Source organism: Diorhabda sublineata, chromosome 7 (genome assembly GCF_026230105.1).
Source record: "Diorhabda sublineata isolate icDioSubl1.1 chromosome 7, icDioSubl1.1, whole genome shotgun sequence".
Classification (NCBI taxonomy): Eukaryota; Metazoa; Arthropoda; class Insecta; order Coleoptera; family Chrysomelidae; genus Diorhabda; species Diorhabda sublineata.
Genome location: NC_079480.1, coordinates 6,568,878 through 6,584,274, shown reverse-complemented (window position 1 = coordinate 6,584,274; position 15,397 = coordinate 6,568,878). Strand labels below are relative to the sequence as shown.

Below are 15,397 nucleotides of genomic sequence, written 5' to 3'. Positions count from 1 at the left end.
TTAAAAAAATTCTGATTTTGACAAGAGATTTCTGTTTAGAAATGTCAAAACTTAATAACAAAAATAGTAATTCTACATATGGGAAAATAACTTTAAAGGGCACAATTATTAAAATTGCTTTTTGATTTTGGAGTTTAGTAATGTAATATGATATAATTGAAATTGACTGAAAGGTTTGTTACATATGTTATATTCTAAAAGGCACAACAAATACTTGAGATTTTTTTAGATGCTTCAAAATAAATGTCGTCACTCTGCTGTATTACCAAATGAAATATGTCCATTTTGTAATACGACAACACCCGAAACTCTACTGGATATATGTTTTGATTACATCAATAAACACCCTGAAACAATATGTACTCCAAGTTCAGAAAATTTACAGTTGATGGATGGTTTGTCTTTACCAGTGGAAATTTGTGAACGTTTGTTAAATGTTCGGAATAATAGCTTGACACCAGTCGATTCAAGTTTTATTAATATCTTTAAAAATACAGACTGTACTAGATTAAAAAGAGTTAAATTACGACAAACTGAAATACAGGATCAGGATTTAGAAATGCTTTTAAAACATAACTTGATTGAATTAGATTTATCACTCTGTCCAAATTTAACATCAAATTGCATTGAACATCTTAGTAATCATAGCTCTAGTTTAATATCACTTGGTATAGGTGAAGATACAGATATTTTTCCAGTTCGACTATTTGGTAAATCTCCTTTAGATCAAGAATTATATCAAAAGAGATACATTTTCTTAGCGCCAAACCTCAAAAGATTAACTTTGAAAGGTTTGCATTCACTACAGTCTGATTTTTATATGATTTTACTATACCCCTTATCAACACTGACTCATTTAGATCTGTCAAATTGTAGCTCGTTAGGTAACTTTTTATATACACATCATCTTGTTAATTTAACTTCACTAATATTATATAATGTAGATGCAATTGAATCTAAAATAGCAGCAATTTGTAAATTAACAAATCTAAGGCATTTAGATATATCCCAATCTAGAGATGATCAAGGGAAATATAAAAAAGGAGATCAAATTTTAAAGACTATAGTGGAGTGTTTACCTAAATTAACTTCTCTGGATATTTCGGGGACAAACCTAGCAGGTAGAGGTGTAGCTGAAACTATTAATGGAAGTGTTTGTGACATCCCTGGATTAAGTTCAAGGGCTAATAATCCATTCCAGTATCTGGGTTTATATGAGACATCCCATGACGCTTGCTTAAGACATGACATCCCTGCAAAATTGGTGAGTATATTTAAATAGTAAGATGAATAAAAATTTTCCACAACTCTCAAATGAGTCAAGGGACAATGATTCTAATCGGCTCTACAAACTACAATTTTGAAAGTGCGCATGCGATCGGTCCCTAAACTGATTCCGAATCAGACCTGAGAACAAAGTTAATGTAACAGAGAGAAAATAAAGAGAAAATGGAGTGTGATCCTGTCTCAACTTGACTGCAGCAGACTCTGTTGATTGTTATTTAGGAATGTCTCCTTAAAAATTCTAGAGTAAATCTATAATCCAACAAAAACTGTTGTAGAGTAGACCATACAAGATAAAGGTACACCAAATCATCTCTCAATCCTCCCTTAAGGAGGAATTCCATCACTCTCCATTGCTTTGGTGATTTTTTTGTCGTATTTTTCTCTTGTTTCTGATAATAATTATTTTCTTGTAAAATTCATTCTTCCATATAGTTTTATTCTCATAACTGACAGAATCACTACATGCCTTTAAACTATTATTGATAACTTAATTATGTTCAAGAAGCCACTTTTCATTCAAATCTATTTTTTATATAGTTTTAATTTTTTCCATCATCGTTTCTCATCCCCATAAACATTCTGTAATATTGGTATTGGACATTTTATGTTGGCAATATTAATTTGAGTTATGGGATGCCATAATTTCTTTAGTAAGTAGGTAGTAGTTGTACACTTCATGATGTTTTTGGTTCTATTGATCCACAATTTTATTCAGAATTTCTACTTATCTTCGCACAATTTTTAAAAACAATTACTATATTTAAAAAGTACAGTATTTTTTTCTGGTTTTTCTTATGTGTCTAAATTTTAAAATTTGTCTCTAATTGATTGTGTTTGATAAAGTAAAACCAAAATAACATTTCATCCTGATGTATAATTCTGTTCAATATGGTTTTTTATATCTATTTATTTTTAGATTGGTGGAAATGCTAATGAGGAGCAGATATTAGTGGCTGCTTTAGCGTATTTAGATAGAACTGATATGTTACAAAAAGTTATGAACGAATTATTTCATTTATTTCGATTAGAAAATATTGAATACCTTGGACAAGCACTGAATATTGTTTTAGAAGCAATGAGTAGACATTTACATGAAAGGCATATTCAGATATCTGGCAGGTGAATAATTTTTATTTATGATGTACCATTGTCTTTACACTGTGTCCAAGTAGAATAGTTTAGGTTTAGGGTATTAATAGTTAAATTTGTACAAATTTCCTACATTTATTCTTATTCTGAGCTAGGTCCTTTGTTTCTTTCCAATTTTTTCCTCCTTTATCAAATATTCCGCTTATAACTTCATCCCACGATTTCCTTGGTCTACCTGTCTGTTGGTTTTTGTCAATTTTCTTTTCCCATATTCTATTAACAGGCTGTTCTTCATTCATTGATTGTGAGTGCCCCACCATGGTAATTGTCTTTTCTCTATATAGTCTAATCTAGGTTGTCTATTTAGGTCTTACATTTATTATTTTTTAAATATTCCATCTCTGTCGCTTTAATTTTACTTTTCTATTGTTCTGTCATTACTCAAGATTCACATCCAAATGTTACAATTGGTCTATATATTGTTTTGTATATTCTTACTTTAGTATCTACTGTATATTTCTTTTTATTTATGAATTTAGTGTATATGACATAATATAGTTCATTGGTTTTCACAATTCTGTTATTTATATCGGTATCTTGTGTTCACTTTTCTTCTATTATTGTTCCTAGGTATTGGTAATGTTTAACTTCTTCCAATGTTTCTATATCGATTCTTATATTTATCTTAGTCTCTTCTCTCCCAGTTACCATTGCTTTTGCTTGGTTTTTGTTTATTTACATACCCATGTCTATTACTGCTTTGTTCCACACACTTTTTTGTTGCTATTAGTATAACATTGTCTGCAAATGCTCCTCCACTGATGTTAATTGTTTGTAGTTTTGAATGTCCCACACATATTTTTTTACTTAAAACTGTTCTCGTCCATGAATATGATGAATAATAATTAAGCTTAATCTTCTCCCTTGTCTTAATACCATATTTGTAGTGATATTTGGTTATTTCTTATGATTGCATTCACATTATATTCAAAAATATTTTTTATTATCTTTATAATATTCATGTTAACTCCTTTTTCGACCAGTGTCTACCATATTTTCTCTCTAGGTACCCTATCTTTTTCTAAGTCCAAGAAGAAAACGTACAATTTCTTCTTGTATTGCTTTTTCTGTCATCTGTTTTATTGTAAATACATGATTTTGGATGCTTCTTTCCATTCGAAATCCATTCTGAGATTCTTCAAGTGTGTCTTCTACTAATTATTTTCTCTAATTATTATATTTTTCCATAATTTTCATGGTTGTACTAATAAATGTTATTCCTGGGTAGTTGTGGCAGTCTTTCATATAATTTTTTTTGAAAATTAATTCTATTAATGACTTCTGCCAGTCAGTTTGGAGTGTCTTATTCTACAGCTTTATTGGAAATATGAATGTCTCTTCCTTTTTGGTCTATATTGTTGATCATTTCTGGAGTTAATTTGTTATATACTGGTGTATTTCCATTCTTTAGTCCTGTGAATACATAATCTATCTGTTCTTCACTAATTTTTATTTCTGATTCTTTTGTTATGTTAGTTTGTACAATTTCTTCTGTATGTTCTGCCTCATTATTGAGTAGTTCCTGGTATTATTCTTTCCACCTTTGTATGATTTCTATTTCCTTTTTTAATATTTCTCCATTCTTATTTTTAACAAGATATGTATCCCGCTGTTTCCCTGCTCTCATATTTTTTAATGTTTTGTGCAAAAGTTTTTGATTCGCTTTTACCTCGACCACCACGATGTTTGTTTCACTTTATGTTTTCTTCTATTTGTTCCACATATTTCTCTTACTGCATTCTTCATTCTCTTCATTCCAGAATATTTTGTTATTGTCAATTGTATCATCTTTGTTTTTTTATTTATTACTTAATTATAAAAAAACAACAAAATGTGCTTCTAATATAGGAACTAATATAGGAAATGTTTTTTCAATTGAAAATTTTAAGTTATAATTATTTTTATGCAGCCTATTTTAGGGGTGACTAATGAAAAGGCAGTTGAACTTCAATATCTTTATCAGTCTTATTCATCAGCAAGCATTTTACGTCTTCTTCTAGGATCTTGGATAGAAGAAAAAGTTTCATTAGCTAATTTATAAAGTGTAATAGTCCATTACTAGCATTATTTATTAGTGTGAACTGCTTCAAATATTGTGACAATAAATGTTTCATAAAACTCTATATTGCATTACATATTTCAAACAATATCTTTTTTCTTTAGCTCCCAATGCTTTTATTGTTTCATCTGAAGCTTTATGGTTTTCAAGCTTCCCAATAGAACTTCTCAATTAACATCTTGAAAAACTAAGTTGTTCACGTTCGTGGTACAACATCATCCTTCCTTATAATAGGAGCCCAATTCTTTTACCATATTTTTCTTATCAATTACAACTTGCGACTGATATTCACTTTTTGATTTATGTAATTAATGTTTTAGTGCAACATTGTTTTATATAGTAAAAGGTACAGGACCTGAGTTGCATGATGATGTTAGAGTAAAGAGAAAAATAATTACAACTCTACTAAATGGTATGAGCGTTCATAAAAATGATGATACCATGATGAGGAATGGGTGCTTAACGTTGTGCCAGTTTAGGATACCAACAGATGTGGTAAGTTGATGTAATTAAAGGCTCAACAGTATTAATTCGGTAATGGAAATTGTACCCATAGTACTAGTGTCTTAGTATCACTCAATAAGTCGTGTGACTGACACACAGATGGCGCTGCCATTTTCAAATCCATATGACGTTTATGAAGTACCAACCAAGTTGTTTCTCGATGAAATAAAATACTGTACAAGCTCAGCAATGACTTTAAAGTGTTATACAGATTCTGATTCATCGATGATGGTGAACGTTCAGGTCGTCCAATTGAGGTGGTTACTCCAGAAAATATCAAAAAAGTCCACAAATTTGTTATATATAATCATAAATTGAATTTGCAGAAGATAGCTGAGGCCGTAAATATATCAGAAGGTTTACAATTATGTATGAACATTTAATTATGAGAAAGCTTTTTTCAAAGTGGGTGTCGCCTTTACTTACAGTTGATCAAAAACAACAACGTGTTAATGATTCAGAGCAGTGTTTGTTCATGCTAACACGTAACACGTAATAAATCAGATTTTTGCATCGATATGTGATAATGGATGAAACATGGATCCATCACTTCACTCCGGAATCAAAACGATCATTATCTGTGTGTTGCGGTCGGTGAACCACGTTAGAAGCGTCCAAAAGCACAACAGTCGGCTGGGAAGGTTATGGCTCCAGTATTTTGGAATGGGCATGGAATATTGTTCCTTAACTATCTGCAAAAAGGAGGGACAATCAATAGCGAATATTACATAGTGTTTTTGGATGATTTGAATGCAAAAATCAAGAAAGAACGGTCTCATATGTCGAAGAAAAAAGCAATGTACCGATTCACAAGTCGATGGCAACGATGGTTAAATTGAAGGAATTATTGCTTCCTCATCCATCGTATATTCCAGATCTGGCCCTCAATGACTACTGGCTATTCGCTGATCTCAAAAAAATGCTTGCCGGTAAGAAATTCAATTCAAATGAAGGAGCAATTGCTGAAAATGAAACCTATTCTGAAGCAAAAGACAAGTCCTTCTACAAGCACGGCATCGAGAAGTGCTGGAATGATTTTATTGCTCTTGAAGGAGATTACATTGATGAATGAAATCGATTTTTGACAAAAAATGTGTTTTTCTTAGTTAGTTACACGACTTATTGAGTTATGTGTTAATTAGTGATTAATAAATATTTTTTTAGCTATTTGATTATGAAAGACTTGTCAACATACTTCTATATTCTGTCTATGGAATGGCACAAGAAAGTTTTGTACAAAGAATAGGAATTTATTTACTTAATTCTTTGGCTTGTCAAGTAGATGGCCAACAGAAAGTGAAACTGGGTGAATTAGGAGCTATAAATGTGAGTAGTTATTTATAGCCAATGAGAGTTTTTGTTATAATAAACTGTTTTTCATCCTTCTGTACCATCTAATACGGTGTTTACAGAAATTGAGAAAGTCTATTAGAATCTTGTATATTGTGATAGTGTAGTGGAGTGGAATTTTGCTCTATTTACTTACCACTTAAATGATTTTTTATTGTTTGCAGAGAATGATTTGGCTAATTAAAGATAGACTTGAGCGAGGGATATGCGATGATGTCCTAGAAGTAGCATGGTCTACGATGTGGAACGTTACAGATGAAACACCATTAAACTGTAAGAAATTCTTGGAACAAAAAGGGATGCAGCATTTTTTGCAATGCCTAGAAGTAAGTATTGTGAAAAGTAATCTTAGTAATCAATGATATGTTTATAAATAAATCATTCGATATAATGATGTTAACTTTTAGAAATTTCCTGACAGAGAGGAGCTTCTTCGCAACATGATGGGTTTACTGGGTAACGTTGCAGAAGTTCGGGAACTTAGACAGTATCTTGTAACATCAGAGTACTTATCAGTATTTGCGAGGTTATTGGATTCTCAAAGTGACGGCATAGAAGTCAGTTACAATGCAGCAGGTGTTATTTCACACATTGCGTCAGACGGTCCAGATGTTTGGTTAGTTATGGAGCCTTCTAGAACTCATGTTTTAAATAAAATGGTGTCGGCTATAGAGCGTTGGGATATTAATTCTCTTAGAAACATCAATTATAGATCATTCGAACCTATATTATATCTTGTGCAGGTGTACCATACTCCCGAATGTCAGCATTGGGCAGTGTGGGCTTTAGCAAATCTAACAAAAGTTTACCGTAAGTATATTTCATTTAAAGTTTAGTAGCCCACTATTCCAGAGAAATGAAATTTAGAAGCTTGAAAAATTTTATACTTTCAAGCATAAGCTTTGTTAGTGATATATATGTCTTTGTACATTGCTACTGCTCATATACAGTATTGAAAAATATTTTGTGGGATACAGGAATTTCAATGTAAAATAAGTAAAACGTCTGAATTGATTTATTTAGGTCTTTTTATATGTTCTAAAAAATAAGAATCCAAAATATTGATAGTTCTAAGATTCATTGAAAAAATTGAAAAATTCATCCACCTCTTTCAATTTATTAATATCCAAATCAGTTACTTACTAATTTGAAAAAAGATTTGATTTCACCGACATCGATGTTATATACAGTTTTTCGTCTTTAAGTGTCTGGTCAAAATTTTAAGTCAAAACAAAAATTGAAGATTGATTTAAATGTTGAAGTTAATAATTACAATGGAAAAGATTTATCGTTCGATAATTCTAAATCTGGTATACTAATTAATAACCAGAACGGGTTTTCAAATAATCCGTAAATGATGCAGTTTTTTACTCCTAATTATCTTTTAACGATAATCGATTAGTTCGAAAAATGTATTTTAAGATGGATTTTGAATTTTGTCTGAAATTAATACTTTTGGCTTTCAAATTTAATTTTCGCTTCCTACATTATGTGAACTACCTTTGTTGTCACTCTGAATTTCGACTTTAATGATAATCCATTTTCAGAGGAAGTGTGTTGTTTAGATCCTTTTGAAATGACTCGTACTAATTAACACATCTTATAAAATAAATGCTGCATTTATATTGAATAAGACCCAGGATGTGGAGGTAATTATGATACTAAAATATTTTTATCAATTAATCCCATTATTACTTGGAATAAGTATCAAAACTATTAAAAAACCTTCTTAGAAATTGAGGACAAGTAAATAAGAAATGTATATGCACTGAAAAGATACATACTTGTGATGAATGGGGATATGATCTACAAAGACTATTACATTGATTCAACTGCTTTGTTAAATCACTAAATATGATAATATTAGCCAAAAACACCCTTAAGGTAAAAACTGGAAGCTGAAGGTAAAGTTATACAAAAAGAAATGGAATCATAGGTACAAAGATCTTATGTTAGGGTGATGAAGTTACAGAATAGACTACGAAGACCACAAGAATAGCTGGATGTTTAAATCACACAGTATGGGAGAATAAAGATGTTACAATAGAAACCAAATCAAAAATTTTCAAGGCAAGAGATGCTCTGATAATAAGAATGTATTCAGACTAACTGCAAAAACGCTCTTGATAGATACATAAGAAGAAGTCTAATAAGAATATGAAAGCTAGGAAGGAATGTAGTGAACATCAGTAGAATGGTTAAAGGACAAGTTGCAAGAATTACACGTATTAATTACCCCCGCAAACGTTGGAAGAACAACCTAGCAGTATAAATATAAAAATGACAAAACAAATAGAAAATTGTCATAAATTATACAAAAAAGAATGAATTCAGTAATAAAAAAGTAACAAATTATGTAGATAGTCTCACATCTTTCAGCATTTCACCTGCAATTCTACCACAAAGCTGAATAATTTTCCCATAGATTTGTTTAAATGTTTAGCTCTTTCACAACCATATCAATAAAAATTTTATTTCAGTTCAGATAGTGAAGAAGAAATTGTAACTGATGAGAGAATTAACAATAAAAAAACTTCTTTTAACGTTTTGCTGTTGAATAGAGTCAAAAACCTTCGGCGAGGAGTTTTCCTCCCCTCATGAGTCCATTCTAAAATTTATCAATGAGTAAGCATTGAAATATCACTTTCAATTGAAATTTTCTTATCACCTTATTTGCTTGTCTACATTCCTCTATATAAAGAGTAGTAATGATCACAGATATATTCTTCCTATTCGTAATGTTCACTAGATGCTGCCAGATCCTGAAAAATCCAATTATATTTATATTTTACGTTACCCTTATTTTTTACATTGGCTTTTAACTACAATTAGCCTCCATGAAGCTGCTATGTCGATTTTTCTTGATTTAAAAATGACCAGGAAACCAAACTAAAGACCTTATAGCTCTTATCTAGGACTTCTACTGGTAAATAGATTATCTAGAAGATCCTCCTCGTACCAATGTATCTTATTCAACCAGAATGAATCTTCCTGAAGCTGGTATGTTGTCTTTCTAGTTTTTCTTGATTTAAAAATGATCTGAAAATAAAACTAGAAATTGTATTGTTCTTCTCTACGACTTCTAATGGTAACTAGATGATCTAGAGGTATCTCCTCGTACCAATTTATCTTATTCAACTAGAATTAGCCTTCCTGAAGATGGTATGTTGTCTTTCTTGTTTCTCTTGATTTAAAAATGATCTGAAAATAAAACTAAAGATTGTTGTTCTTCTGTACGACTAATAATGGTAACTAGATGATCTAGAGGCATCTCCTCGTACCAATTTATCTTATTCAACTAGAATTAGCCTTCCTGAAGCTGGTATGTTGTCTTCCTAGTTTCTCTTGATTTAAAAACGAACTGGAACCCAAACGAATGACTATTGTTCTTCACTAAGACTTCTAATGGCACCTTGATGATCTAGAGGCTCTTCCTCGTACCAATTTTATTATTCAACCAGAATTAACTTTCCTGAAGCTGCTACGTCAGTTTCCTGGTTTCTTTTAATTTAAAAATGACCTGGAAACCAAACTAAAGACTTTATTATTCTTCATTTCAGAATATTCCTAGCGGTTCTAACACTTATGTTGACTCGTTCAGCAATTTGGCTGCTTGAACGCTGCTGATTTCAGCCGCAGCCCAAACAGTTCTTTTTTTTGGTTTTAGAAGTCACCTCCAAAATAACATTTTAATATTTGTATTTTTTCGTCTTTTGCGTACATTTTTTCAAATTACAGTATCTCAGCCTAGGGCTCAAATGCAAATGAACAGACAAAGCGAGTCAAAAACATCTCTACTCACACATTTCCACTACAGTCTGGTAAAGTGGAATTGCTGTATCTTGCGAAATACTTTCGAACACTGTTGATAAAATTTATCTATTCTCAATCACGTGCCTAAACTAATAAATTTAGTATGAATAATTTGAAAAACTAATCAAAGTTTGTTATCTATTCCAGCCGAAAAATATTGTACTTTGGTGGAGAGGGAAGGTGGTTTGAGTTTACTTCAAGAATTAATTTATCATCCAATAGTGCCAGCGCGAGTAAAGGATCTAGCAGCCATTGTCATAGAAAACTGTCGAAAATTTCAAGCATCTTTGGAGGGATAAGTTACATATGGTTTGTGTTCTAAGACATTGAAGTACTCGTCAAAACAACTCAATCTTTTTTGTAGTTTTGATATGGGTCTTTATCAAAGAATTATTTTATTAAAATGTAGCTGCAGTGAATCAGATACTTGAAATATCTTGATTAGTGTAGAACACTGAAGAGTCGTTGCTCTTTTTCTAAAAATTTTTATACATAAGGGTTTCAAAAATGGTATTTTCATTCTATAAACAGTTGATATGAAAGGTGATTTAGAATTCTGTATTTTTAGAGGCACATGTTTGAATACACTCACTGACCCTCCAAAACTATCTTATATTTATGTAGGAAGGGGCGAATAGTAAAAGTAAATTAATTATCCTAATATCTTAGAATCATTCCAAAAGGTGAACTCTGTGATCAAAACAATTTGACAGAAAAAATTATGATCTCAATTCACTTTTTCAAATGGTTGTATCGCCTTCAATTTTACTTGTATCTCTTTTAGTTTTAAAAAAATTTTGGAATATTATTTTGGGCAAGGCCGTTTTTTCTTTAGTTTGAGTAAATGTGTGATCAAATCTAATGCTAACTTAAAGGCCATGCGCAGAGTACTTTTTTTGCAGAGTTCTTGTGTACGTTTTTTTTTGGAATATGTTCAGGGGTACCCCCTGAAAAGAAATGGAAGTGGTCGTCATCGGGTGACGTCCGCGTTAGCCGCAAAATACTGAAAATCTCGCGAACCGCGCATATATTTGAGTGTTTCATTCCTGTTTGTTTTATGTAGTAGGTATCGTAGTACAGACGCACACTCAAAATATGGCGTTGATTTGAATGATCTAGCTTGAACGGTTTCTTTTTAAGACAGGGGTAAAGTTTAAAATTGTCTCAAGTGACCCAACTTGACGTTAGGTTCATAATGCAAAATTCTAGAAAACGGATTTTTTTGGAATATGTTCAGGGGTACCCCCTGAAAAGAAATGGAAGTGGTCGTCATCGGGTGACGTCCGCGTTAGCCGCAAAATACTGAAAATCTCGCGAACCGCGCATCGTACCACGAAAATAGTTCAGATCATTTTTTTAGATAATTTTTTTTACAGGGAAGCCCCTGAACATATTCCAAAAAAATCCGTTTTCTAGAATTTTGCATTATGAACCTAACGTCAAGTTGGGTCACTTGAGACAATTTTAAACTTTACCCCTGTCTTAAAAAGAAATCGTTCAAGCTAGATCATTCAAATCAACGCCATATTTTGAGTGTGCGTCTGTACTACGATACCTACTACATAAAACAAACAGGAATGAAACACTCAAATATATAAAATTTCTTTTTTGGTGTCTCCTCCACAGGGGCGGTAACTTGAGACACGGCCTAAATTGTGTCGAAACTCAAGTAAGCCAATCGAGTTTCAGATTTTCAAACGTTTTTAAAAAATAAATCGAGAATTTGAAAAAGTAGGGTATTTTTTTTTAAGAAAAACTGCGTCGTTTAGTACCACTTATGTACAGAAGTTTTGTGGATAGATATAAAAACTGAATAAAAAAAACTTCCCAAGGAACTGAAAAAATCAACGACTAAAATTCTACTGGAAAAGTATACCTGCCGCGATGGATAGATACAGGAACTAACTTTGTGTATTCAACATCAGAAAAATGAATATTTTTTTGTAATTTGCCGACTGGCACGTGAATACGTAATTTGGCTCTGTGGCACTTATTTTTCCTGTAAACATCTTTGAAATCTTTTGTGAAGCTTGGTATTAAAATACCACCAAAACAAAGTCTCCGGTCTTTAGTTCTGCTGGATTTACCACATTACCATCCCTGTCAGAAGGATCTTCATTAAATTCGAGATCTTTATTATGTGACGAATCATCAGAATCTTTGTAGGTGCTGACTCTTTTAGAAGTCTTGGAACTTGATGGTGCTGGGTTTACATTCTGAGTAATTCCTCAATGTTTTTTGGATTGTATGGCTAATATTGACATTTTTTTCTTTTTACAATGGTGGAGTTTTTTTAAGAATAGATATTTTAAAACCATTATCAATTGTAATATTGTTTCCTGAGTTTTCAGATTCTAGGGACTCTTCTAAATTGGGTGGCAATTTTCCCAACATTTTTTGTCTGTTTATTGGATGAATTCCAGAGGCGGCGCGGAACCCCGATATTAGCTTGTTTTTGTTCTATTATTCTCGTCTAGTTTTTCTAAACTTTGTTTCAATAATCTGGGAAATCTATCTTTTGGCACTACATCCCTATTTTTTAATTTCAATTCAAAAGCGTATTTCTCCAAACTCATTTTAAAGGCCTAAAATAGGCTACATCTAATGGTTGACATATGTGTGTGCTATTGGGGAGCAGTAAGATAAGTTTTATCTTATATTATTTGCATAACTCTATAACAGAGCTGGAGATTACCAAATTATCGCCAATAAACGCACTTGGAGAATCTTTGTGAATTATGGCAAGGCAATAGTTCTAAACAAATCCTCGAAAATAGCTTCATTAAATCATTAAAAGATTTAGACCTATTATATCTAGCCTCTATTGGTCCATTTTTAGTCCAACTATCGTACAGATTTTCGGTCTTATAAACAATATAAGGTGGTAATCTGATGCAGATCTGGCAAACAGTATTGAATATTTAAGAACTATCCATTATTCTGTGGGCATGCTTGGAACCTCTCCTTCGTAGTTCACGATGGCATTTAGTGCAACTCCTTGGTGACTCCTGTCCGAACTTTCTTGATATTTTCACACCATAGGTTAGAAAGTATTTCGCGGTGTCTCCTAATAAATTCTCTGCCTGGCAGTTTATTTATAAATTTTACCACATTTCTACCAGAACTGTCAAGATATGTCTTAATTAACCTCACATCTACTGAAGTTAGTCACTGCTTAGATGGATATTTTCAATTAATTTAGCCTCTTCAGCTGCGGTCAAAACTGTTTGTCCATCTGGATTCAACAAATAACGATTTTTCACCCTATGGTCTATAGTGTCCTTTGGTATTCCGTATTTATTTAGTTTTCTCAATGAAACTCCTTTTTTCCTTTCTTCCACTACTTTTTCTAAAATTTCCAATATCGTATCTTTAGTAATTGACCCCAATTTTGCGACTATAGCGTCCCATTATCTTTTTTTATACTGAGTGCCTTATGGTGACTTAAAATATGTCTCATGTCACCATCTTGTACGACATATTTGAATTGTTTTGTGAACAAAAAAATTAGTCCATTCCTTTTACAGAAATTCCACGAAGCCTGCTCTACGTCATTGTCAGATGATATATCTGAGGGGCGGCTTTGTCGAATATTTTACATAAAAAAGTGTCTCACATCAGCAAGCAGTCTCAAGTGACCCGACCTGGCGGTACTTTTTTTGCTCTAGCGCTTTGCCTATTAGTCATTATATTTGTAGACAATAACAAGAATGATTCAAACAATGAAAATGAGGTTGAGGTATGAATAAAAAAATTATACGATGTAAATATACCTAAAACATCACTTGAAAACAGATTTGATAGTGTCATTAATACTAGTTGTTAACGCATAAAATTTTAATCTGAATTCTTTGATATTGACCTAATATTGGATTGTAAATTGTTTTCAAATATTGTAGCAGGATGGACTGTTATGAATTAATTTAATCACTCCCTTCATTTTTGACAAAAATTTTAGGGTTATATTGTCTATTTATCTTTCTAAATATAGTAAGATGTGATTTTATTTATGCAATATAGATATATTTATTGATCCAGTTTGCTTTTTCATTTCTTATTTCCGATAACATATGAAGTTGTTGAATAACAATTTTAACAAACTAAAAACCAAATTAGTCAGCTGTATATATTATTGGTACATAAAAACATTCGGATTCGAGTGCCAGCGACGGAAGGAGCGGAACTATATATAGGTGATAGGTGTCCTTTGTCTTTACTATACTACAAAGTGTTTAAAAAAAAAGGTGATCCCGTCTCTAAGATATATAGAAAATTGAAAAATATTTGGAGTTTGCTCAGTAAAAAAATTTTGTAACGACATCCGTATTCAAGATAAAGGTTTTTGGAAGCTGATACATTCAATGAATTTGTTTTATGTCTGTTTCCCACAGAGGGCGCTAGTTACACGGTTTGCACCAGATAGTATTGAATATAACTTTTTCAATATTAGATTTTTTAAGCAAAATTCCAAGGAAACTTAAACATCATTTAATTTTATACCAAAAAGGTACTTTATATAAAACCCGATTCTCTGTACCGTTTTCGGATCATGCTGCCTGTCACAATCAAGACATAAATATTAATAATGTAAAATTGTTAAAAAATGTATCCGATAATAAATTGTTGGATAGATTTGAAAGCATTGAAATTGCTAAATGTAAAAACAGTATAAATAGGAACAAAGGACCAATTCCTTACAGTCCAGACCTAAATGTGAAGATTTCCGTCAAGGAGGTTTTCCTACTGGAATTAATTTTCCCGGGAGAAGGTTTAATGATGGGAAAATTTAGTATAAAACAGGTAAGTCAAGTCATTAGATTTTAGTTTACCTCAGTCTCTGAAGACGATAATTTGGTTATCGAAACGTGCATCATACAGTGTAATTGTGAGTGTTGGTAAAGTGGTTGTGTAAACAGTGTGCTCAGTAACTTCAATTCATATTATCGCCGACTGTGGGTCATACAATACAATAACAAGATAACGACTGGAGCCCTTTTTCGGAGGTTACACAGATTAATGACCTGGTGTATAGAATATAATAAAGCCCCAAAGTGAAGATGAAAGTCGTTAATTTATAACTCTTTGTGAGTCAGTCGGAGAGAGTAGTAGAAATTAAGCAGGTGGTAGGTGACTTCATTAGTTATTGGTAAGCCGAGTGTTGAACTAGTGTTCCATTTGTTTACCTTCAGTCTCTGAAGACGATAAATTGGTTATCCAAACGCGCTTTAGACAGTG

General features: G+C 32.0%; 1 protein-coding gene across 1 annotated transcript; it reads left to right on the top strand.

Moving 5' to 3' along the window:
• The first annotated feature begins 13 nt into the window (after positions 1 to 13).
• On the top strand, positions 14 to 14,194 carry LOC130446793 (protein zer-1 homolog). The gene is made up of 8 exons (XM_056783261.1): positions 14 to 173; positions 230 to 1,264; positions 2,204 to 2,406; positions 4,816 to 4,990; positions 6,164 to 6,325; positions 6,514 to 6,675; positions 6,757 to 7,159; positions 10,310 to 14,194. Exons 2-8 carry the CDS (start codon positions 230 to 232, stop codon positions 10,459 to 10,461), a joined length of 2,292 nt encoding a protein of 763 aa, XP_056639239.1. The 5' UTR covers positions 14 to 173; the 3' UTR covers positions 10,462 to 14,194.
• Positions 14,195 to 15,397: the final 1,203 nt, after the last annotated feature.